Here is a 26,924-nt window from a genome sequence, read left to right as displayed (position 1 = left end):
TTCTTTATCTCTTCTTACTTTCTTTGTTTTAAAGTCTATTTTGTCTGATATTAGTACTGCAACCCCTGCTTTCTTCTCACTGTTGTTTGCCTGAAATATGTTTTTCCATCCCTTGACTTTTAGTCTGTGCCTATCTTTGGGCTTGAGGTGAGTTTCTTGTAAGCAGCATATAGATGGGTCTTGCTTTTTTATCCATTCTATTACTCTGTGTCTTTTGATTGGTTCATTAAGTCCATTTACATTTAGGGTGACTATTGAGAGGGATGTACTTATTGCCACTGCAGGCTTTAGATTCGTGGTTACCAAAGGTTCAGCTTCTTTAGTATCTTACTGCCTAACTTAGCTCACTTATTGAGCTGTTGTATACACTATCTGGAGATTCTTTTCTTCTCTCCCTCCTTATTCCTCCTCCTCCCTTCTTCATATGTTGTGTGTTTTGTTCTGTGCTCTTTTTAGGAGTGCTCCCATCTTGATCAGTCCCTGTAAGATGCCCTGTAGAGGTGGTTTGTGGGAAACAAATTCCCTCAGCTTTTGCTTGTCTGGGAATTGTTTAATCCCGCCATCATATTTAAATGATAGTCATGCTGGATATAGTATCCTTGGTTCAAGGTCCTTCTGTTTCATTGCATTAAATATATCAGGCCATTCTCTTCTGGCCTGTAGCATTTCTGTCGAGAAGTCTGATGTTGGTCTGATGGGTTTTCCTGTATAGGTGACCTTTTTCTCTCTAGCTGCCTTTAAAACTCTTTCCTTGTCCTTGATCCTTGCCATTTTAATTATTATGTCTTGGTGTTGTCCTCCTTGGGTCCTTTCTGTTGGGTGTTCTGTGTATTTCCATGTTCTGTTTGATTATTTCCTCCCCCAGTTTGGGGAATTTTTCAGCAATTATTTCTTCAAAGAGACTTTCCCTTTTCCTCTTTCTTCTTCTTCTGGTACCCCTATAATACGAATATTATTCCTTTTGGATTGGTAACATAGTTCTCTTAGTGTTGTTTTTTTCCTGGAGATCCTTTTATCCATCTCTATGTCAGCTTCTATACGTTCTTGTTCTCTGGTTTCTATTCCTTCAATGGCCTCCTGCATCTTATCCATTCTGCTTATAAATCCTTCCAGGGATTGTTTCACTTCTGTGATCTCCTTCTTGACATCTGTGAACTCCCTCTGGACTTCATCCCATTGCTCTTGCATTTTTCTCTGCATCTTTGTCAGCCTGTTCATGATTTTTATTTTGAATTCTTTTTCAGGAAAACTGGTTAGGTCTGTCTCCTTCTCAGGTGTTGTCTCTGTGATCTTTGTCTGCCTGTAGTTTTGCCTTTTCATGGTGATAGAGATAGTTTGAAGAGCTGGTACGAGTGACAGTTGAGAGAGCTTTCCTGCTTGTTGGTTTGTGGCCTCCCTCTCCTGGTAGAATAGCGACCTCTAGTGGCTTATGCTTCGCAACTGTGCGCAGACAGGGCTTCAGCTACCTGCCCGGTTGGTTTGGAGTTTATCTCCGCTGTTGCTGTGGGCGTTGCCTGGCTGGGGCTGCTCCTCCAAAATGGTGGAGCTCCATTGGAGGGGGAGCGATCCTCTGCCCATTTTTTAAGTGGATAATTTACTTTTTGTTTGTTGAGGTGCCAAATAAGCTTTATTTTATTTGTAAATGACTAACAAATTTTATCCAGTGTCAACATAAAAATGCTGCTTCCTACAATATATACATAATACTTCACATGCTAATGGTTTCATGTTTCACCTGCTAAAAATATTAAGAATGGCCAACTTAATAAAAAAAAAAGTGTGGATAGGATTAAAGATGGCGGTGTGAGAGGAGAGACACAGGCTTCCTCCTATAACTGGATACAATTAGAAAATGTAATTGGTACAACTAATCCTGAGAGAGCAACAGGAAAGAGGATGGCATCAGATTGCACACACCTGGAGAACAGAGCAGACCTCAGCGAACAGGGTAACGTACCAGAGCTGTGGTCCATGGGACCCGAGCCCCTCCCCTACCCCAGCTCAGTGGTGGGAGGAAGAGAAATGGAAGGACTGGTACTGCTGAATACCTAGCTCTGGAGATCTGCTCTGGGAGCACAAACCTACATTCCATGGTGCTTTCATGAGACTCGCATGACTACTGGGTTGGAAAGTTAATACAGGCAGAGTTCCTGGGGAGACTGGGATCCTGGCTGCTTGTGGAAAGCAGGGATCCATATCTGGCTTCTCTGGGACAAAAACTTATACCTGTGTGCCCAGCCCACTGGCTCAGGCAGTGGAGACAGGCACAGGAGCCAGGAGGCTGGGAAGAGCTCTTTCCTCCCCCCAGGCACCAGTACCGCTCCCCTGTGACCCCCAACATTGCATCAGGGGCTCAGCAGCTCCAGAATAGAGCTTCTGGACACTAGAGGGTGCCACATACAAACATGAAACACCAAAGAAACCTTGTCCAGAGTAAAATTGTTAATACAACTCCCGAGAAAGATTTAAATGATATGGACCTTGTGACTCTTCCTGAAAGAGAGTTCAAAATAAAAATAATCAACATCCTAATGGAGGTAAGGACAGACATCCAAGAACTCAGGAATGAATTCAGGTCAGAGATCCAATCATTAAAGAACACGATGGAGGGTATTAAAAGCAGGTTGGATATGGTGGAGGAGACAATAAATGAAATAGAAACTAGAGAAGAGGAATACAAAGAAGCTGAGGCACAGACAGAAAAAAGGATCTCTAAAAATGAATGAATATTGAGAGAACTGTGTGACCAATCCAAGCGGAACAATATTCGCATTATAGGGATACCAGAAGAAGAGAGAGAAAAAGGGATAGTGTCTTTGAGGAGGTAGTTGCTGAAAACTTCCCCAATATGGGGAAGGAGATAGTCTTTCAGGCCATGGAGATCCACAGGTCTCCCTACACAAGGGACCCAAGGAAGACAACACCAAGACACATAGCAATTAAAATGGGAAAGATCAAGGATAAGGACAGACTGTTAAAAGCAGCCAGAGGCAGAAATAAGATCACATAAAAAGGAAAGCCCATCAGACTATCAACAGACTTCTCAGCAGAAACCTTACAGGCCAGAAGGGAGTGGCATGATGTATTTAATGCCATGAATCAAAAGGGCCTGGAACCAAGATTACTTCATCCAGCGAGATTATCATTCAAATTTGAAGGAGGGATTAAATAATTTCCAGATAAGCAAAAGCTGAGAGAGTTTAACTCCCAGAAACCATCTCTGCAGTCCATTCTGCAGGGACTCTTGTAGATGGAAGTGTTCCTAGGGTTGGATAGTTGTCACCAGAGGAAGTAAAATCATAATAGGGAAAGTGGAGCAGCTGATTGTAAGGCAAATGCAAAATTAAACTGACTATCCCCAAAGCCCATCAAGGGATAGAGAAAAAGTATAGAATCTGATACCTAATATATAAAGAATGAAGGAGGAAGAAAAAGGAGGAGAAATAGAAAAGAACCTTTAGATTGTGTTTGAAACAGCATACTAAGTGAGTTAAGTTAGACTCTTAGATAGTAAGGAAAGTAACCTGGAACCTTTGGTCACCATGAATCTAAAGCCTGAAATGGCAATAAGTACATACATATTGATAATCACCCTAAATGTAAGTGGATGGAATGCAACAATAAAAAGACATAGAGTCACTGAATGGATAAATAAACAAGACCCATCTATATGCTGCTTACAAGAGACTCACCTCAAACCCAAAGACACACACAGACTAAAAGTCAAGGGATGGAATAAGATATTTCATGCAAACAATAGGGAGAAAAAAGCAGGAGTTGCAGTAGTAGTATCAGACAAAATAGACTTCAAAACAAAGAAAGTAACAAGAGATAAAGAAGGACATTACATAATGATTAAGGGCTCAGTCCAAGAAGAGGATACAATCATTATAAGTATATATGCACCCAACACAGGAGCACCAGCATATGTGAAACAAATACTAACAGAACTAAAGGAGGAAATAGACTGCAATGCATTCATTTTAGGAGACCTCAACACACCATTCACTCCAAAGGACAGATCCACCAGACAGAAAATAAGTAAGGACACAGAGGCACTGAACAACACACTAGAACAGATGGACCTAATAGACATCTATAGAACTCTACACCCAAAATCAACAGGATATATATTCTTCTCAAGTGCATGTGGAACATTCTCCAGAATAGAGCACATACTAGGCCACAAAATGAGCCTCAGTAAATTCAAAAAGATTGAAATCCTACGAACCAACTTTTCAGACCACAAAGGTATAAAACTAGAAATAAATTCTACCAAGAAAGCAAAAAGGCTCACAAATACATGGAGGCTTAACAACATGCTTCTAAATAGTCAATGGATCAATGACCAAATTAAAATGGAGATCCAGCAATATATGGAAAAAAATGACAACAACACAAAGCCCCAACTTCTGTGGGACACAGAGAAAGCAGTCTTAAGAGGAAAGGATATAGCAATCCAGGCATATTTAAAGAAGGAAGAAGAATCCCAAATGAATAGTCTAACGTCACAGTTATCAAAATTGGAAAAAGAAGAACAAATAAGGCCTGAAGTCAGAAGTAGGGATATAATAAAGATCAGAGAAGAAATAAACAAAATTGAGAAGAATAAAACAATAGAAAAAATCAATGAAACCAAGAGCTGGTTCTTTGAGAAAATAAACAAAAAAGATAAGCCTCTAGCCAGACTTATTTAAAGAAAAAGAGAATCAACACACATCAACAGAATCAGAAATGAGAAAGGAAACATCACGAAGGACCCAACAGAAATACAAAGAGACTACAGAAATACAAAGAGACAGAAATACATATTAGAGACTACTATGAAAACCTATATGCTAACAAGCTGGAAAAACTAGAATGAATGGAAAACTTCCTAGAAAAATACAAACTTCCAAGACTGACCAAGGAAGAAACACAAAATCTGAACAAACCAATTGCCAGAAAAGAAATTGGAGCAGTAATCAAAAAACTACCCAAGAACAAAACCCCTGGGCAACATGGATTTACCTCGGACTTTTAACAGACATACAGAGAAGATATAATACCCATTCTCCTTAAAGTCTTCCAAAAAACAGAAGAGGAGGGAATACTCCCAAACTCATTCTATGAAGCCAACATCACCCTAATACCAAAACCAGGACAAGACCCCACCAAAAAGGAAATTACAGACCAATATCCCTGATGAACGTAGATGCAAAAATACTCAATAAAATATTAGCAAACCAAATTCAAAAATGTATCAAAGGGATCATACACCACGACCAACTGGGATTCATCCCAGCGATGTAAGGATGGTACAACATTAAAAAATCCATCAACATCATCTACCACATCAACAAAAAGAAAGACAAAAGCCACATGATCATCTCCATAGATGCTGAAAAAGCATTTGACAAAATTCAACATCCATTCATGATAAAAACTCTAAGCAAAATGGGTATAGAGGGCAAGTACCTCAACATAATAAAGGCCATATATGATAAACCCACAGCCAATATCATACTTAACAGCGAGAAGGTGAAAACTTTTCCTATGATATCGTGAACAAGACAGCGATGCCCACTCTCCCCACTGTTATTTAACATAGTACTGGAGGTCCTAGCCACAGCAATTAGACAAAACAAAGAAATACAAGGAATCCAGATTGGTAAAGAAGAAGTTAAACTGTCACTATTTGCAGATGACATGATATTGCACATTAAAAACCCTAAAGACTCCACTCCAAAACTATTAGAACTGATATCAGAATACAGAAAAGTTGTGGGATACAAAATTAACACACAGAAATCTGTGGCTTTCCTATACACTAACAATAAACCAATAGAAAGAGAAATCAGGAAAACAACTCCATTCACAATTGCATCAAAAAGAATAAAATACCTAGGAATAAACCTAACCAAAGAAGTGAAAGACCTATACCCTGAAAACTGTAAGACACTCTTAAGCGAAATTAAAGAGAACAGTAATAATTGGAAAGTCATCCCATGCTCTTCGCTAGGAAGAATTAATATCGTCAAAATGGCCACCATGCCCAAAGCAATATACAGATTGGATGCAATCCCTCTCAAATTACCAACAACATTCTTCAACAAACTGGAACAAATAGTTCAAAAATTTATATGGAAACACCAAAGACCGCAGATAGCCAAAGCAATCCTGAGAAAGAAGAATAAAGTGGCGGGGATCTCACTCTCCAACTTCAAACTCTACTACAAACCCATAGTAATCAAGACAATTTGGTACTGGCACAAGAACAGAGCCACAGACCAGTGGAACATATTAGAGACTCCAGACATTAACCCAAACATACATGGTCAATTAATATTTGGTAAAGGAGCCATGGACATACAATGGGGAAATGACAGTCTCTTCAACAGATGGTGCTGGCAGAACTGGACAGCTACATGTAAGAGAATGAAACTGGATCACTGTCTAACCCCATACACAAAAGTAAATTCAAAATGGATCAAAGACCTAAATGTAAGTCATGAAACTATAAAACTCTTAGAAAAAAAACATAGGCAAAAATCTCTTGGATGTGAACATTAGTGACTTCTTCATGAATATATCTCCTCAGGCAAGGAAAACAAAAGCAAAAATGAACAAGTGGGACTGTATCAAGCTGAAAAGCTTCTGTACAGCAAAGGATGCCATCAATAGAACAAAAAGGTACCCTACAGTATGGGAGAATATTTTCGTAAATGACAGATCTGATAAAGGCTTGACATCCAAAATATATAGAGGTCACACTCCTCAACAAACAAAAAGCAAATAATCCAATTAAAAATGGGCAGAGGAGCTGAACAGACACTTGTCCAAAGAGGAAATTCAGATGGCCAACAGACACATGAAAAGATGCTCCACATCGTTAGTTATCAGAGAAATGCAAATTAAAACCACAATGAGATATCACCTCACACCAGTAAGGATGGCCACCATCCAAAAGATAAACAACAACAAATGTTGGCGAGGTTGCAGAGAAAGGGGAACCCTCCTACACTGCTGGTGGGAATGTAAATTAGTTCAACCATTGTGGAAAGCAATATGGAGGTTCCTCAAAATGCTCAAAATAGACTTACCATTTGACCCAGGAATTCCACTTCTAGGAATTTACCCTAAGGATGCAGCATTCCAGTTTGAAAAAGAGAGACGCACCCATATGTTTATCGCAGCACTATTTACAATAGCCAAGAAATGGAAGCAACCTAAGTGTCCATCAGTAGATGAATGGATAAGGAAGATGTGGTACATATACACAATGGAATATTATTCAGCCATAAGAAGTGGAAAAATCCAACCATTTGCAACAACATGGATGGAGCTAGAGGGTATTATGCTCAGTGAAATAAGCCAAGTGGAGAAAAACAAATACCAAATGATTTCACTCATCTGTGGAGTATAAGAACAAAAGAAAAACTGAAGGAACAAAACAGCAGCAGAATCACAGAACCCAAGAATGGACTAACAGTTACCAAAGGGAAAGAGACTGGGGAGAATGGGAGGGTAGTTAGGGATAAGGGCAGGGAAGAAGAAAGGGGATATTATGATTAGCATGCATAATGTGGGGGGTGGGGGAAAGGGGAGGACTTTGCAACACAGAGAAGACAAGTAGTGATTCTACAACATCTTACTATGCTGATGGACAGTGACTGTAATGGGATTTGTTGGGGGGACTTGGGTACGGGAGATTCTAGTAAACATAATTTTTAAAAAAGTCAAGAACCTGAAAAAAAAACTATTCATGGATGTTGACCTTCTTAGATGAAATAAAGAAAAAGAAAAACAGAAGAAAACAGGGGTGCTTCTAAAGTTGATAAACATTTCATGAATTGCAGAGCCCTTCCACTGAATCCTTTCTTATTTCTATCTCACTTTCTGCACTGGCCATGACATTTCTTGTGTTAATAATACACATGTCTGTCTCCCATTCTAATCTGTGGGACCTCATGCATCTTTAATTTGTTCATTCATTAGCAACGCTAACCCTCACACAGAGAGATAGGCAATCAATGCAAGTTTGTTGAATTGCACTGAACTTTTAAGCAAGGGTACAATTATGCCAATGATAAAACCACATATTTCTTAAATCTTAAACAGTTCAACTAAGAAAAAAGGTAAAACAGACAACTTTCTTCACTGCATGATCAACAATAGACTACAGCTTTACGTGATTTTTTTTCCAATTGGAAATATGGTTATCCTAGCCATCATCTTAGTCTGGCGCTAAATATATTATTCATGATGTGTCATTATAATGAGTGGCTTACTTTTTAAAGAAGATGTAGTGATGTTATCAGTGAGAATGAAATTGACCATTTTTTCCCCAAAAAGCTCTGTGTCTTCCCCAGGCAATAAGATATGGCCTTGTAAGTAGAACATGTGGAAAAAAGATGAATCATCTATTTTCTAAGAGCCTCATTTTAATATGTAATTTTACTTTTAGGCACATCCTGGTACACTTGAGAAAGCCTTTATTTACTTTTATTTCCTAGCATTAATTGTGTTGCTCTGAAATACACTAAGTACTTTTCTTGTTAAGTTAGTTCTAATATTATAACATAAAGTTTTGTTTTTATAAATGAGTTTGTATTCCCAAAGTCACTCAGTACTGGAATGGTAGCAGTGATTTTGAACTCTATTTTCTCTTTTTCAGCAAAAGGGAGGCTGGCAGGGAATTCATTTCCATGCACCCTCTTAATTCTCTCCTTATTGTCCTCATGTAGGATGTGTATTTTCAGTGTCTCTGGGAGGATATAAATGAGGACATCAAAACAGTATACCCCAATTTCTAACTTTGTGCTCTGAGCTTCTGATGTGACTAGATTTGATGATCAGAACAGTCAAATGGAAATGAAAGCAAGAGTGCTGGCAATTATTTATCACTTATTACCTGTCAGGCATCGTAACAGGCATATTCCATGCTGTCTCATTTGCTCTTCAAATCAACCGTGCTGTGGATATATTGTAATTGGTTCACTGAGGCTAAGGGAGTCAAGTGACTTTGCAAAGGCATCATAGCTAGAGAGCATCGGAGATGAGATTGAGTCCCAGGACTTTCTCATTCTAAAGACCATGCCTTTTCCACTCAAGTATCCTGAATCCAAAGAACCAGGAATCACCAGTGACGTCAGTTTAGAATCTGGAGCACTTCTTCTGTCTCACCACATTTTCTCCAGCCTGCTGCCCATCACTCAAAATTCTACTTGCAGAGTTTCATAATTTTAGGTCAAGATTCTGAATGCTGCTAAAATGCAGGTGAACTACAGTGAATAATAGCATTTTAGGACATTTAGGTGAGTCCTTTTCATCTTAGGTTGACCAGATGCTGAGAGAATAAATTGAGCTAGTTGATTAGGCAGAGATAATATTAGAAGAGAAAAAAAAAAGGTTTAGAAAATTTAAAAGACAGACAGACCTTAACTGATAAATTTTGCTCTAGGCTATTGTTATTGCTGTTTTTCAGACAAACTTGTATGGTACAGGAATATTAAGTGAACTGAATGATCTGAAAGGTGTATATCAAATATGCTGTTGAAAGTTCTTTATGCATAAATGGTAAAACCCCATGATAAATCTCCTGTGGGCACTTCAGTATTATACAAATGATTGTGTATGTTATAGGCCCATTTGTATTAATCTGTACAAAAGTACTTTGCCTTTACTTTATTTCTTTACAGTATTAATAAAATGCTCTCCTTGCTCTAAAAAAAAAAAGTATAGAAACTACAAACAATTTCGTATATTAAGGGCAACATGGGTTTCTTAAAATGCATTTTTCACTATGAGCTCACCTATTGAGTTAAATTCAACAGAATAACAAAGTAATTCTATGAATTGATAACAGCCACAAGATGATATTATTAAGGGTAAAGAACCCATAAAAGTATGACTGAAAAACAACTAACCTCCACTCCCAACCCCATTATTTTACAGAAGGAAGAACTAACTTTTAGTATTTTGTTTTAAATCCTCCTATTAAGTTATGGACTATATGGCAAATAGAAGAAACAGTAATATCAACAAATTATAAGTAAGTTAATTACAAATTATGTTTATTTTTACATCAATAAAAACTAAACATAAGTATAAATGCATTTATGTGAGATTTGATCCAATCATTTTATAGATACTAGTTTACTTGTATGCATGGCCAGCTTTTAAAATGAACATTTAAGGGCTTCAATTTTTTTAAATGCACCTTAAATAATTAAATTAATGATATAAATATAATATTTATGGCCATTTGGTTTCATTCTAAGGGGAAAGCATGGAGAGAAAGGAGAGCAAGCCTTCAATCAAGGTGTCCCTCTGTTTGAGATATTTCATTACCTATGATGTAACACAATTACATGAAATTTGGATCAAGATACCCTTATTAACTGTCAAGTTGCTTTATTCACAGTGCCAAGACTATGTACCAACTGTCCAAGCAATAACAGATTCATTATAATTAAAAATAAGGTTCTGCTATTGTATTAAAAGTAAGTAAAGATTCTGATTCTGAAACTGAACTTTAACCGGCAATGCTAATGTTAACCAACACAATGCATGAAAGCAAAGGTTTAGGGTTAAGGGCAGCCAAGGCCATGTCCTAATACTTTTAGAAGGCATGGCTGAGCGTTAAAAATATAATCTTTTTTTTTTAATTCCTTACAATAATCAGTCATTCAAGAGTTCTCAGTTACTTAGGTCAACATGATTCCCAATTCACAGGGGAAGAGGCTGAGAGAGGTGCTGAGGGCCACTCTGTGCGAAGGGAGCCAGACCACAGGGGACCGAAGCAGTGCTAGGAGGCTTCTGTCAGCAATCACCTCTCTCTCCTGCCACTCCCCCTTTCCCTGGACAATTCTAAGATAAAGAAACATCTGCAAGAATCTTTAAAGTAAGTATACATTAGAGAAAAACCTTACATTTATGAAAACATCAAAGCAGAGTTCTGAATACCAGCAATATGAAAAAAAGTTCTTACATACTTTCTACCAAAACTTTCAAGAAGTGCTTCAGATCTAACAATATAGGAACTATTTTTAATGCAAACAAGACCAACCACTATGAATTTTAGTTTAACTTCTGTTACTGAGGGTATCCAACCCTGGGGCCCTGATGCAGTATTATTACTAACATTTTTATTCTTCAAAAATTTAGATTCATCTTACTGAAATGCCAGCTACAAGTAAAAGAACAAAGCAAAAAAGCAAAACACATATGAATATATGCAATGAAAACAGGCAACAAGATACTGTAAGGAAATACTGTAAGAGGGGAAGGAAATAATCCAATGTTGATCATTAGTGATAAGTATTTTACAGTAAAACTACACATCTAGAATTCTACAGCAAGGATTAACAGCAGCTATACTTAGAGATACACCCTCGAGGGAAAACATTCTCAATAAGTTCATGATTTCCATCCTGGTACATACCAGTTAATTTTCTTTTATTTTATAGCCAGACTGTAGAAGGCAAACACCTTTCAGAAGTCTGTACATATATACCATTAATTTAAAGCTACAATGTCTATCCCTCTATCTGGGTCTCCATAACATGACTATCATGGGAAGAAAAACTCAAAGCATAGTTGTATAGACATAGGGCAAGAACAGCAACTGAATAAATGGAAACCTTACTCTACCTAACCAGACATGAAATGCTTAAGTGTTTTGTTTTGCTCTTTAGAACTCGTCTTATAATGGAGGTTCTTAATGTAGGGTCTATGGATGGGCTTTATTATAAGCAAAGTTTGAGTGTCTGTTCATTGTTAGCGCAAGAAGGTGTGTGTCTCCATTAGATTCCTAAAGGGGTCCAGAAGCAAAACAGTTATGAGCTGCTAACTTACATAATTACCTTGGAAAAAAACACTTCTATGCTATTAGGGGGGAGTGCTATTTTATTATTATACATTATTTTTAGCCAAAATTTTCTTCATTCAAGACATTGTATTCCAAAATAGTCTGAGTTGTAATTACCTACAAGTACAACCATTCTTGGTACATAAATTATCTAAAGGAAATATTAAATCTCAGGCTACTTTATCAATGTACTCAAAGAAACTACACTCAAAGAATAAAAAAGAATTTTAAATACGAAAATGAAGCAAACTTGGCAAGTGAAATTCTTTTTCAGCATAAAAATGTTTGAATGTATTTTGAGATCAAATTCAAATGACTTTCACACTGTCCAGCTTCTATATCACCTGTACCACCAGAATCCTTAATATAGTTAAGTCAACTGTTCCTCCTAAGGTGATTAAATGCTTCAATGTGGTTAAAGCCAAAGGTTTTCTGATCGTAAAGGAGTATTTCTCATTTTATTTAACCCATGTTCTCCATGGTCAAGTATAACTCTTAAACCTCTTTTAATATTATTTGAAAATTTGAACAAATTACATTACTAAAACCAAATCAAAACTATGATAATCTTAAAAATTTTAAATTTTGCTCTTGACCCTCCTGCACTGTTAGTGGCAATATAAATTGGTGCAGCCACTATGGAAAGCAGTATGGAGGTTCCTCGAAAAACTAAACAGAAATATCATATGACTCAGTAATTCTATTCCTAGGAATCTACCCAAAGAAAACAAAATCTCTGATGTGAAAGGATATATGCACCCCTTTGTTTATTGCTACATTATTTACAATAGTCAAGGCATGGAAGCAACCAAAGTGTCTATCAACAGACAAATGGAAAAAGATGTCATACATTACACAATGGAATATTATTTAGCCATATAAAAGAAAGAAATCCTGCCATTTGTAGCAACATGGATAAACCTACAGGATATTACGCTAAGTGAAATAAGCCAGGCAGAGAAAGATTTATGATTTCACTTATAAGCAGAATCTAAAAATAAAACAAAACAGAACAAAACAAAACAACAATAGACTCAGACACTGAGAAGTTGACTGGTGTTTACTGCAGAGGAGGGGTTTGGGTAGGTGGGTCGGTGAAATAGGTGAAGGGGATAAACAGGTACAAAATCTCAATCATAATATAAATTAGTCACAGGGATGAAAGAGCACAGAGAATATAGTTAATAAATCTGTAACATCTTTCTATGTTGACAGTAACTACACTAGTTGGGATGAGTGTCTAATAATGGAGATACTGTTGAATCACTATATTGTATATTGTATACTTGAAACCAATATAATATTGTATATCAACTATACTTCAATAAAAACACAAAATAAACTATTGCCCTTGAAAATGTTTACTTTGCACAGCAATCATGTGGTATCAATGTTGAACTTTGTGTCAGCTTACTAGCCACAAGTTTCTATCTTCCAGGTCGTGCAGAAGAGTACAGAAGAGATCACTTCAATGTAATGTCTACTAAGAGGCTTTGAAGTGACACATGTTCCCTGGGAATGCTCATGTAGATGGTGCAGGTGAGGGAGGTAAGATACGCAGTGTTCTACCCTGAGACTCATGGATGTGCAGGGTTCTACCACAACCCATAACCCCCAATCAACTGACTTTGGGCATAGGTGATGGCGTAAACCTTCATTTCACCTTCAGAGTAGACCTTTCCCCAGTCCTTGGAGCTAAAAATAGCTTAAGCCATGTTAGCCTGGGTTATTTTTATTCAGAAATTAGGGACTAGAAACAGCATAGTAAGTATAGAGTAAAGTTAACCACAATTGGACAAAAACCCTCATAGACTTTCAAAAAGTCTTACTGTAGTTCTAGAAATTGGGTGGAAAGGAGAAGCAGAGGTGAAGTACAGGGCAGGTCATCTGATGGCAATTCACTAACCTAATTAATATATTAATAATAAACAACAAGAATGAAAGGTGCTTTGCATAAGGTGGATTAGCATAAAATAGTACCCCTGCCCTTATAACTTACTAGAGAAGATACTTCCGGAATAAAGTGTATAAAAGTTTTTGAGAAAAGAGTGATCAGTGGTGGTTCAAGAGTTCAGAGAAATATTTGGGAATGGGACTGAAGCTAGATCCTAAAGGACGTATAAGATTTGAATTGGACAGGGTGTGGGAGTCATACACCAGTCAAAGAATTCATAGATATGCTGGGAGGAGTGAGAAGGGGAGAAACAAGGAAGAAAACTACTCTGGGTGAAATACTGATTGTATTTCAAAAAGCAGCAAACAAGAATGGACAAATGGTGTGCACCTAAGCAATGGGTGAACACTGCATGCATGAGTCAAACTGCATCCTTTAAATATATCTCAGAAGACTTCTGAGTATGATTTTTGTAAGCATTAGTAAGTATATATCAGATGGATATAGGTGGTACATAGGGAAGAATGAATTAAGGTAAAAGAATAATATCATGTAGCAATCCAGGTATAAGGTGATTAAAATCCCAATCAGGGTGGTGCAATGTAATAGTTGAATGCCCGATGCAAGAAACCGAGCATAGGAATATGAATAAGACAGGAGTCCCATCCTCAAGTGGCTCACACTTAGTAGAGAAGCCCACCAGTGTAGAAAGTGTTTACAGTGATAACAAACACCACAACAAAGACAGGATAGAGATGTAATTCTGCTCAGAGGGAGGGGCAAAACGCAGAGAGAGCCAGGGAAACGCACAGAACTAGAAAATGAACACAGATTCAAAGAACCCACAAGCAGGCCAGTGGCTAGAGTAGAAAGTACATGATGGGAAATGAAATGTTCTTTTTAAAAAGTTTGTATAGCATACCAAGATTTTGGGGGGAAAAAATATTTTCAAGCAAGAGAATGATATGATTTGTTTTGGAAAAATAACACCAGGTAAAATGGATAGAATGGAGTGGAAACATACAGAAAGAAAAAATATTAGGCTTTTGTAACAATCTAAGAGATGAAGATGGGCTTCAACGGGAAAGTATAAATGGAAATGAGGAACAAGATACAGATAGGAAATAAACTTTAAATGGTAAAATGTTTGTACTGATAAAGGAAAGTATGCTCCTCTATAACATCATGCCCTTTTCAGACTTGGAGGCTTTCAATAAATGTACTCCACTGAAATAGACTCATTCATCAGAAGTCTTGCTCTAACTCCTTCTTCAAGGAAACCTTCTCTGGCTTCAGACCAAGTTAGGTCTCCCCTTCTGGTCTCCCACGGCAGCCTGTACATCTCATATACATCCCCCACACGTGGAATCGAAGGATCTGTGCTGCCTTCCCCTCAGATATGAAAACTCTAGAAGGGCAGAGAGAATTACCTTGACTGGACAGTATGGTACTGAGTGCCTAGCACTGATCCTGGCATACACTAGGCACTCTGTAAATAGTTGTTGAAAAGTAAACAGAGTTTACAGATAGGATCACTTTTAAACCTGTTCTTTTATCTCTCCACCAAACAGCCCCCCAGACCTCATCTCCCTGAGGAAGAGTGAAGGAAACTTCAGTCTTAATCATGCTGAGATTGCAGTATTCCCAGAACATTCAGGTGGAGAAGTCTATTAGTAACAAATCCTAATAGCTTTAGCCATGATGTCCTCTCCTCCTCCTCCAAATTCTGCTATTATTATAGTTACAATTAATATTAAATAAGCACTGATTATCTGCTGAGCCTTTCTCATCTATTATCTTCAAACAAATCTTATTGAATTAGGTACTATTATTAACTCCTGGAATACTGATGAGGAAACAGATGCTTCAATTGTTAGAATTTGCCTAAAAACAGAGCACAATAAAGTGATAAAAGAGAGTTTGAACTGGCAAACTAGCTTAAGAACTTGTGCTTCCATGACTAATGATACCACCCAGAGAGAAGAGTGTAGACTAGAGCAAAAAGAGAAGATGAACTGTAGACCATCATGAACAGTAACATTCACAGGGCAGACACTGTAAAGGCAAGAAGCAACCTAAGAAATGGTATTCACAACCTTATGTAATTCTTTCCCCTTCAGCATGGAATGAATCTAGTGACTTGCTTCTAACCAAGAAACTACAGTACAGATGATGGGATGTCACTTCTGTGGTTAGGTTACAAAAAACTGGGACTTCAGTCTTGCTAGCAGATTCTTTATATTGCCTTTTTGGCTTGAATACTTTGATGAAGCAAGCTGCCATGCTTGAGAGGCCACAGGCAGGTCCTCAGTCCAACAATGCACAAGAAAATGAATGCTGCCAAAAGCCACTGAGCAAACTTGGAAGCAGATCCTTCCCTATTCAAGTCTTCAGAGGAGAGCACAGACCCTGGCCCATATCTTGATTGCAGCCTTGTGAGAGCGAGCTGGGTATGAAGACTGTGCCCAGTGTCCTGATCTACAGAAACTGTGAGATGATAACTCTTTGCTGTTTTTAGTCACTAAGTTTTGGAGTGTTTGTTATACAGCAATAGCCAACTATAGCAGCTGAGAAGAAAAGTCTAGAAATTTAGATGTTTCAAGTTCTCCCTACATGTGTCTTCTGATAGTGATAAGCAGAAACCTGAGAACTGGGCTTCAAGAAAAAACTACTGTTAGAAGCTGAGAAAAGGATGACTGAATACTCTGAAGAACATAATGAAGAAAAATAATGGCAAAGCTCAGACCCAGGTTAGTAAACAAGTGATCAAAGATTTTAGAGGTGGAGTGGTTATTAATAGTGTCACTGAAGCAGCAAGAAGACCCAATCTACAGGAAAAAAAATCACCAGATTTTCTAACCAAAAAGTAGTTTCCAAATCATCTATTTCAGAGAAGTAGTGCTAACAGAAGTCAGTGGAAGACATAATAGAAGTAAAGACTGCTTAGAGATAGAAGAGAATCTATGACAACATAGAGACTCAGATCATCTAGCTACCATTTATGGATGAGAGTTAAGTACCAACGTTAAAGAGAAAAAATTCAGATGTACAGTCAATTTTTTAATACTCCAAACTTCTAATTAGACCTTTCAATTAACTGCCCAGATTTGATGTTTCCAATCTAGGCTTATTATATAAATACTAGTCTTAAATTAAAGTTGTTAGAATTGAGTTGAGATTACAGGTTCCTGGATTTCACAGCTCTGGTTGACCTTTCAGGTTTTAATTTTTTAAAACCACTTCATACACAGTAACCTAATGTTTACTTATACTTTTGTGACTCTCCCTTATCCTGGAGTGAAAAGCAATACTTCCTATGCTTAAAAGTCCCGAATACTATATTCTAACTTTAACTCTATCTGTTCCTTTGGGTAGTTGGTCCTTTTATTACTAATTCCGGTGTCAGGCTCCACCTTGGGGAATGAGGACTCTTATTTCTCTGCTATCTTCACAGATCATCAATAAGGGCCCTAAGTGATCCCCAACTTGTCCCTTCTTTACTTACTGCTCTAGGAGCTACCACAGAGTTGTCTGTATCAATATGTTAATGAAATTATTTTTGGTATTTTATGGTCATTTTTATGGTCTCTTCTCAATTTTCTAAAGTAGTTTTATACTCAACAGCATGTTTAAATGAAGATGTTTTCTTTCTGACTTTACTTTGATGTTTAATCTAAATCTATGATTGCTTCTCATGTTGACCTATTTAATTTTCTCCAATGTTTCCTTAAATTTCCAACTCTGTGTAACTGTTTTTACATGGCTTGGTATCTATAAACCATCTGAAGTGAATGGTTCATGCAGAAAGCGCTGGCATAAGTGTGGACAGCAGCAGCAGTGCTGCAGGGCTTCCTACAGGGATTCCCCAGGCAGCCCTTGGGCACAGCTGACAGGAGCACATTTGCAGAGAACCCACAAAGCCTCTGGAGAGAAAGCCTCTGGGGCAGTAAAGCCAACAGCGGCAGCAGCAGGAACGACCAGTTTGAAGGAAGGTGGCAAAAAAAGAACACAGAACTTTTTTCTTGTGGCTTTGGCTACAAAATTAAGTGTTGAAAATCTGCTATAAATGGAAACTGACAAGGTAGGGCAAGAGAATAAAAGCATAAGAGATGAGGGAAGGTAAATAATAATAATTTCCTTCCAATTGCTCAAACCAAAAACCTTGGAATCATCTGACTGTCCTCTTACACCTCACATCTAATCCATCAGCAAATCCCGTTGATTCTACTTTCAAAACACATGCAGAACCCAATCACTTCCCACCAGGCCTGCAGCTACTAGGCTTCTCTAAGCCACCTGATCATCTAGATACACTTACTACAAGAACATCCAACTGGTACTCCTGATACCGTTCCCGCTCCCCTCTAGTCTACTCCTACCTGGCAGCCAGAAAGCCTTTAAAACAGTCTCATCAGTGGCTTCCCATGTCAACTAAGATAAAACCCAGAGCCTCTGCCATGGCTTACAAGGCAAAATCTAACTCATTTCCTACCCCACCACTGACCACACTGACCACATCTCCTATCACACTCCCCCACCCTGCTGCTATAACCACAGTGGCCTCCTCCCTGCTGTTTTCTGGACACACCAAGCACACGGCATGTGATGACAATTGTATTTGCTATGTAATGCCTTTACTTAGAATGCTGTTCTTCCACATATCCATGTAACACAGCCCTCACTTCATTCAAGTTGCTGCTTAAAGATCGACTATTTTATCAATCCTATCTAAAAGCTTCCCTGGGCCACTGTGTCCTTACCTTGTTTTTTGTCTTAAATATTTACCACCTGATATGTCATGTATTTACTTATACACTTGTTCACTGTCTCTCCCTACCCCTCACCTACCTCATGTAGAATTTAAGCTCCATGAGAATGGGTTTTTTGTTTTTGTTGCTCAGGTATTCTGCGCTCCTAGAGTGACACCTGTACACATGGAAGAATATTCACTTCATATTTGTTGAATGAACAAATGAATGAAAAGATCAGAACAGGACTCAGAAAATACAAAAAGGAGGAATCAACAGTACATGTATTTCGCTTTGGTAAAGAAATGGGATTTGGAATAATGAATGAAGAAAATGAGAATTCCAAACTCATGAAAATGTTGTGGTCATTTCAATGAGGAAACAGAGGCTACAGATACTCTCCAACCTATTCAGAAGTATAACTGTGACTAGGTTCTGAAAAATGTGACAGTGAAGTGTAAAACTTTCCAATAAAGATGGAAGAACAGTTCACAGTCTTGACCAGAAAATAACTACTATAAGGAAGACTTTAGTTAACCAACTGAGTTTTTTGTTTGTCTTTTTCATTTTTTAGAACAGAAAGGTTTTAGCTGGAATAAGAGTCAAAGACAAGCTATGAAGATGGTTCAGTAAATGATCTGAATGCCATCCTGTGGTTACAAACAATGTCTCAGGTGCAGAAACAAGGACACAGTAGAAAATGCATCCATGAAAACTAAGAATGTGCTCAAACAAAAAGGACACTGAAAGAAACATTTGGTGTCACTTTAAAAGTCTGAAAAGTGAAAAATTAAATGAAAACAACTAAACTGGTAACATCAACCCAAAAACATACCAGAAAGGTACAGGCTTCAGAACACATGGGGAAGATGAACAAAAATAGATTTTAACCCTGAAAGGGAGAAAAACAGGGAAAGGAAAACAAGGAATGAAAATGTAAATTCGGAACATACAGCAGAAAGACCGCTCCTACTAAGGAAACAGTAGAGGATAGTCCTGCTTCAGGGAAAATGGCTTTAATGTTGGAGGAAAGAAAAGGAGGTGCACAAGGAACATCTAGAGACATTTGGGAGGAATTAGCTAAAGGAGAAAAATTTAAACTAGAACATCAGAGGAGCAGATGTGCTGATTAATAGGAGAAAAGGAGAAAGGAAAGTCAGAAATGTTCAAGTAATTAAGGCTCAAAAATGGCATAAAATATACTAAAATTAAGTAAAAAATAATAGGCAATTTTTACATGAGCTACAGCATGAAGTTGCAGATGTTAAGAATGAACTGAATCAAATGTCAGTTTTGTCACTAACCAACTCTATGACCTCGAACCACTTAAGCCCCCTGGGACTCAGTTACTCTGTTTGAAAAAAAATGTGTGTGTATGAGCACAGGGTAAGTGGTTAGGTAAAAAAATGGGTGACCACTCTAAGGCTTCTTCCACCAGCTTATATGAGGGAGAAAAACAGAAAAAGCAGAGAACTCTTAAAGAATTAGAAAGACAGAAAAAATTTTAAATGAGAAGAGTAACAGTTAACAAACATTGCACAGTGCTTTACAATTTAAAAAGGTCTCTTACATGAATGATTATGTGTACTCCTTGCAGCAAGCCTGAGAGACAGAAAAGCCAAGTAATATCATTTCACAAATGGAGTAACTGAGGCTCAGAAAGATGAAACAACTGGCTCAAGAACACAGAACAGGACTCAGGATCGAACTCAGATCTACCAGCGGCACAAAGCCCTCTATCCTTCTACATTTAGATGCCCTCTTCCTGTGTGACTATGGTTTTGCAGGACATTTTTGTGGCTTATTTGGCAGTAGATAAGTGAAGAGTTATAAACATGCCCAAAACAAACAAAAACCACAACCCTTGCAAAATAAAATTCCTTTAGAGTTAAATGAGTCACCTTATAACTATATATAACTTGTACAATACATAACTTGTACATATATACCTATATATAACTTGTACAATATATAACTTGTACAACTATATAACATGTACAATAATTCACTATTCAAAATGCTTTCCTACAAAGTTGAACTTGGTTCAGTTACAACCGAGGAAGACTACTCTTTCAGTCCAGTCTGTCTTTTAAATTGTAAAGCACAATGTGGCCTTTCTGCATACAGAATTACTGGCTTTGATCTTTAATTCTGATGTCACTATAACATGAAACCAGCTGCTTCAATTTGTACATTCTGGATACCAAGAGTCCAGATAAAGTAGCAGAAGTAGTCTGAGAGAAGGTTTTAGTTGTAACTCCTAAGAGTATCATCATCACATCTCTATGATAGTGATAATAAAGCAACAGGATTTTTCTCATCCTATGCTTTGCTCTCAAAGCTGCCATCAGCCAGAGCTGACTAACTCACTGCAGTACTATTGAAAAATTTAAGGAATATAATCTGCTGCTTCTTAGTCCAAACCTATTTTATCACTCCTTTTCTTTGTGCACATTTAAAATGTATGGTTAAACTGAACAAATGAGTGAGTTTTAGATAAAGCTGCAAAACTAGTTATATGATTCGACTATCTTTATTTCAAGTGGCAAATTTTTTCCTTCAAGTGGCTAAGAACCTCCAACTGACTAGTTGGACATTTACCCATAACCCTTACTCCTCTACTTTCCTCTTCCTCTACCCAAGTAAGGCACCTATGACCACTCCCAGCCCACACAACACTGCTCTTTGCAAATCAGCAGACCATAGTTCCTTCCAGTTGGACATCACTTCAGGTCTCCTTCATGCAAGAAAGGGTGTGAAGAAGGATAAAGAATCAAAGGGCAGTTTAAGTGCAAAAGGTGAGGAATCCCCCCACATGCCAGAGAAACTGGAAACTGGAGCTCCGTTACATCAGTGGCTACAATCATGTTCCTGTTTTTCTCCTATATTACTTCATCCTTCCCTTGTAGTTCCTCTTTTAATGCAGTTGGACAAACAGTGGCCAGATAAGCCTGTCTGAAATAGAAACCCAGAGGAAATCAAGGCCTACACTAAATGAGCCATAGCCAATTCTACATCACCTGATTACCAGGCACTGAATACACAAACACCATACAGAATAGGTAACATAGATGAAAAGAGCATTGGCATCTTGGTCAGAAAACCTGATTTTTAAGTCCTGATATGTTGCATAATTTCCAACAAGTGAACTAACTTTCCTAAGGTTCACTTATCTAATCTATAAGCAGTAATAATACACCAACGATCTACCTATTTTACAGAGCTACTATGAAAATCTATGTGAGAAAAATACTACACGTTTGGGGCAAGTAACTTTTTACATCATTATAATGTTGTGAAGGGCAATACAATTCTTAATTGAAAACCCTCTCAGCAATCACATATAGTACTCATTCTGCCTTTCTTTAGAGTTATACTGAAATAAGCATGATTCAGGTAGCTAACTATCAAGTGGCTTTCCAGCCACTACCTATAATAAACATTGTATAGTCCTAATATCCTACCTATATGCAGTGTAGTAGAAAAAGCATGGGGCTTGATGTCTGAATGACCTAAGTCTGAATCACAGCTAGGTTATCATAAGTGGCAGGTCTTGGCCAAGTCTGAGCTGAAATATCCTCAAATGTATATTAGGAATAAGACTGCCTATTTCATAGGATTAAGATGATTGTGAGCATGTCTGCCCGAGGCCTAATCTGGTGCCTGGTACACTGATTCCTCAATATATGGTGGCTGGTTATCTGTTTGTATTTCCTTTTCCGCACAGCAAGCATCTTTGTTTTTTTAAGGAATACCTGAATTACAGAATCAAAAACAATTACCAAAAACTCTCTAGGCCAAGAAGTACAATGAAAGGGATTTCCTAAAATAATTCACAGATCCTGAAATTGTATCCCTAAAATTAATGTAAGCATCAGATCAAACCTGAAGAGTTTAAAATCCACCTTTCCTTTTGCTGGTCCCACATGATGATATGTGAATCCAAGTGACTTAAAACCTCTACTACTATTCCCTTCAGCCACTGGGACTATGAAGAAGGAGGTAGCTGTTTTCTAACAGCTTCCCCTTGAGAAGTAAGTGCCCTGAAACCTAGGCTGACTACTGTCCGGGCCCTGAGGACAGGTGAAAAAGGGACAGTAGGGGAGAGAGAATTTAGCTTAACTTGGAAAGCTAAATTAACTCAAGAAAGCAGATCAAGAAAGATTTTGGACATGATATTCTTCATGACTTCACCTTAAGCTTATGCCTCAACTATACACCACTGCCTGTCTTCATAGAGGTATATTAATACTCCCTCAAGCTAGTTCCTTTGGGCCCAAGGGCTCATGACTACATTCAGATTTGAACCATGACAAAGTTTCTATATATATATATATATATATACATATATATGTGTGTGTATATATATATATATGGAAATCTTATTAAAGACTGAGGTTTCAGCAACCCCCCATTTTTATTCCAACTCAATATTAAGCAGCTTTTTTTTTTGAAACTACACAATAAGATGTGCTTTCATCCAGTATTGAAGTGGCAATGCATAAATTAGACTTCCCACCGTATTTTTTTCACCACAAAATTTTCATGTTTAGAATTCCCCCAATTGCCTATGCTCATCCTTTCAGAAAGCCTGAGAGTCACACATGATTGTCAAAATAGATGCCCTGACACACCCAAAAGAACTACAGGGAAGAGTCAGTGTGTGTGTATAGACACACATGGGTGATGATCTCCTAGGACAACCTCTCAAAAGTCACAAAATAAGACACTGATGGTGAGGAGGGTGGAGTCGGTGGCCTGGGATGGAGCTGGATACAAAGAAAAGATTAAGATCTGGGGAGCAAAATGGAAAGAACTACAATGGTGTATCAAGGAGGAGACGAGATTACGGTAGAGGGATTAGACTAGGCAGGAACTGAAGTATCTGTTGGGGGAAAAACTACTACAGTGAAGAGAAAACAAAGAGATTACACCAAATTGAGACGTTGTAATGAGCCCTCCCTCTTGCTCCAATTGCATGGTTTTTTCCAGGAAGCTCCAAAACAGTTATTTTTCAACAGACGGACTATATTAACAAAGCAAATAAAGGAAACCTATGCTAAAAATGTAACCTATGTACAGAGTGGTCTGAAAACGGAAACGCTTCTTTTTCCCAGTTTTGTGGTGGGTTTCAAAACTGCGGGCACTGGGAGTGGGGTGAGGGAGCAGCCAAGCTCATCCTGAATATAAAATGTCTTTTGGCTGCATGCTTATTTTAAATTTACCTTTTCGCGGTTAGCGGACAGATTCTTAACTAAACACGACCTTCCACTCTGTAAATCAGAATCTCATAAGCGGCTCAAAACCATAGAGCATATAAAAGCATATGCAAACACAAGGCAGGCGCAGAACCAGCACTTGCTTGGGGTAGTAGTCTAATACCCCCCAGTGGGCGGCTGCAACTCACAGTAAGAGTTGATTTGACCAACAGTGCATTGGAACAGAGAAAAGTTAAAGGGAGAGCCTAAGTTTAGCATGCAATTAGACGGAGAAGTTGTGAATGGGCAGTAAGTGGAAAACAGAGGATACAGAAAAGGGCTAACTAGGTAAACACCTATCACCTTATGAGGAGCTGCACAAGACAACCAATTCTGACCAGATACCTGTTCCCTGCCCTCAGCGGCTCCCGTCGCGGGGTTGCCAGCCGAGCGAGGGGGTCCAGCGAACACCCTCAGCACCACTTACTTTCGTCCGGCCATTGATTTTGTAGTTGCCCAGCTTCCCGTTACAGTGGCGGATCAGGTCGTCCATGCTGCTCATGAGCAGCCCAATGGTTTCGCAGCCAGGCTCTTTGCCCTCGATCCAGGTGATCTTATCGCCTCGGATGTCCTTGGACGAGTCGCTCTTCTGACTGACTAGCTGCCCGTCCGTGAACTTGCCGGTGTCGTGCAGGGCGCGCACCTCGTCGCCGATCTGCTGCCCGGTCTCCTTGCCCAGGAAGTCGTCCACCACACAGATGCCGTGCTTGTTCATGCACGGCACGATATACTCCACCGCCAGCTTCAGGGCCGGCAGCGGCTTCGTCTGCCCGTTGGGCCGCAGGCCGCCGCCGTGGCTTAGCCCCTCGCCTGGCGTGCTGCTCGGCGGGTACAGGTTCGCCTTCTCCTGGAACAGCGGCGGACGGGCCAGCAACTCCTCCTTCGCGGGCTCAGCCTCGGCTGCCGCTGCCGCCGCCGCCGCCGAACCCTGGCCGCCGGGCGCCGACCGCGGCGGGGACGCTGCCGCTGCAGGTTCGGGCGTGAGTTGGGGCTTTGCCTTTGCCGCGTCTCCGGGGGCCGGAGGGCCCGCAGCCTCGGTCGCAGCGGCACCGTCCCGGTCCCGGCGCGGCGCTGCCTTCCTGGCCCCCGCCCCGCCGGCCCTGGGCGGCGGTGCGGGGCCGGGGTGCCGGTGCTGCTGGCCCGCTGCGTGGCCGGGGGCGCCTTCGCCGCCCTGGCACACAAGCTTGTGCTTCTTCCAGTCCTGGCGCTGGTGCTCCTTGCTGCAGTAGAAGGAGCTGCGGCAGCGGCTGCAGCGGAGGAGGTTCTCCATCTTCCCGCATAGCTCGCAGTACTGCCGGTCTCGCTCGCTCGGGCTCGGCCCGCCGGGCCCACCGCTGTCATTGGCCATGGCGGCGGCGGCGGCGGTCGAGCAGGAGAGGCGGCGGCTGAACGGCCTCGCCCGGGGCCGGGGAGCGGGTGGAGCGGCAGAGGCCGTCCCTGCGCCAAGCACCGCTGCCCCTCGCCTCAGGGAAGCCGGCGCCCCGCGCCTTCGGCCCGGCCGCTTGCTTGTCCTCCGGGTCCGGCCGCGCAGCACCGGGAGCCGCCTCAGCGCCTCATCGCTGCCGCACGGGCTGAGGGAGCGCGGCCTGCGCGGTGGAGTGCACGCGGGCCTGAGCGCTCCAGACCGGCCGTCTCGGTCGCCGCCTCAGCGGGCGGCCCGGCTGGCCTGTGGAGGAGCGCGGGCCGTGCGGACGCCACTCGCTCTGCGCGCTCTGCACGTACACCACGGCCCCGCGGCGACCCGGGCGGGCGACGCGCGAGGGCGGAGGGGGCAAAGGGGAGGGCCGAGGGGAGGGCCGTGGGGGTGGCCGCCGCACACACACGCTCGGGTACGGGCGGTGCCGGGGCCGCCTCCGCTTGCCAGCACTCGGCAGGGCTGGGCCTCGTAGCCCGGCTGTCGGCTCCCGTCCCCGCCCCTCAGCGGCTCCGCCCCGGTCGGGCCCGGGACGATGGGAGGCTGGAGCGCAACCCCCGCCCGGCCGCGGCCTTCGCCGGGACTCCGAGGGCAGGCCGGCGAAAGCGGAAGGGTGAGGACGGCTCGGCTGTGGCCGGGCCCTGCCTCCGGACGGTGACTACACCTGCTGAGGAGAGCGCCGGCCGTGGGTCGGCGCGGAGCGGGTGATCTTAATATGGCTACTGTTTGTTTAGGATCGACTTGGGTGTGTTTCAGGCACGCTCTAGACTAGGTCGCAAGGTGACTACTGCGATCCCCCTTTTGCACTGGAGGAAACTGAAATTCAGAGAAGTAACTTGCCCAAGGTCACGCAGAGCTGGCACCGAATCCAGAAATCAGACTCCGTCAGATTCCGAGACCACTTTTTCCATTACACCAATACAGCCTCTAGTGCAAGGATGCCCTAAATGGTTAAAAGCGAAAATAAGTGTTGCTGCGGTGTTAATCCATGCCCCTGTACCGTGTTTGAACCAGATTTAGAGACACTGAATTTTTACCGGTTAAAAGCCCTGTGAAATCTTGCGGAGTTTAAAAGCCCGTGAAAAATTTTTGTCTACCAAGTTCAATAAAGCAATCAGTGCTCATTCCAATATCCACATTCAGGTATTTAAATTCAAACTGATGGAACTACTCTGAGAATTAGATTTTGGTGGTAGATGACCATCACCACCAAAACATTAACTACTTTTTAAATTTAAAAAAATCTTAATACAATCTGTGCTACACTGATGAATACAATCTTTGTTTTATAGAACGTTAAAAAACCTCGCCAGGAATAAGACAAGGGGTGTTTCTTTCCGTCTGCCATTTATTTTAAGAATAGAAAGGGCTGTGATCTAGATTTTCACAATCTTTATTGAACACCTGCTAATGTGGAAAATGCTGTGTTAGGCTATGTTCATCTGAATAGATTGAAAGTAACTTCATCAGTCTTTGAGATTAAGTTTTGGGGGCTTACAACACAGCTAAAATGTGTAGGTCAAAGTCAGAAGATATAAGGAATTAATTATTACAAACCACTTTGTAGAATATATTTTTTAAAACTAAACTGAATCCAAAAATACAAAAACTCTTCATCTGCTACACAGAACTTGTCTGTCATTAAATTTTTCTATATAAATAAACAGTATCCTGGTGACCCAATCTGTAATTGGACAGTAATTCCAATTACCCTGGCCTTTGGGAGACTTGAGACATGCATTATATTCACAGCTTCAAA

At 40.3% G+C, this 26,924-nt stretch overlaps 1 protein-coding gene across 3 annotated transcripts in view; it reads right to left on the bottom strand.

The window, feature by feature from the left end:
- EGLN1 (egl-9 family hypoxia inducible factor 1) overlaps positions 1–25,243 on the bottom strand; it is a 109,710-nt gene extending 84,467 nt beyond the window's left edge. For all 3 annotated transcript variants that reach the window (XR_005063286.2, XM_037025587.2, XM_073241289.1), the window contains exon 1: positions 24,179–25,243. Coding sequence is in view for 2 of the 3 variants with exons in the window: in XM_037025587.2 (XP_036881482.1) it covers positions 24,179–25,099 (921 nt within the window). In the remaining variant the exon portion in view is untranslated. The remainder of the gene's footprint in view (positions 1–24,178) is intronic.
- Positions 25,244–26,924: the final 1,681 nt, after the last annotated feature.

The sequence above is a fragment of the Manis javanica genome, chromosome 7, assembly GCF_040802235.1.
Source record: "Manis javanica isolate MJ-LG chromosome 7, MJ_LKY, whole genome shotgun sequence".
In the NCBI taxonomy this organism is placed as follows: Eukaryota; Metazoa; Chordata; class Mammalia; order Pholidota; family Manidae; genus Manis; species Manis javanica.
The sequence above is the reverse complement of the archived record's forward strand: the minus strand, read 5'-3'. Positions and strand labels throughout refer to the sequence as shown.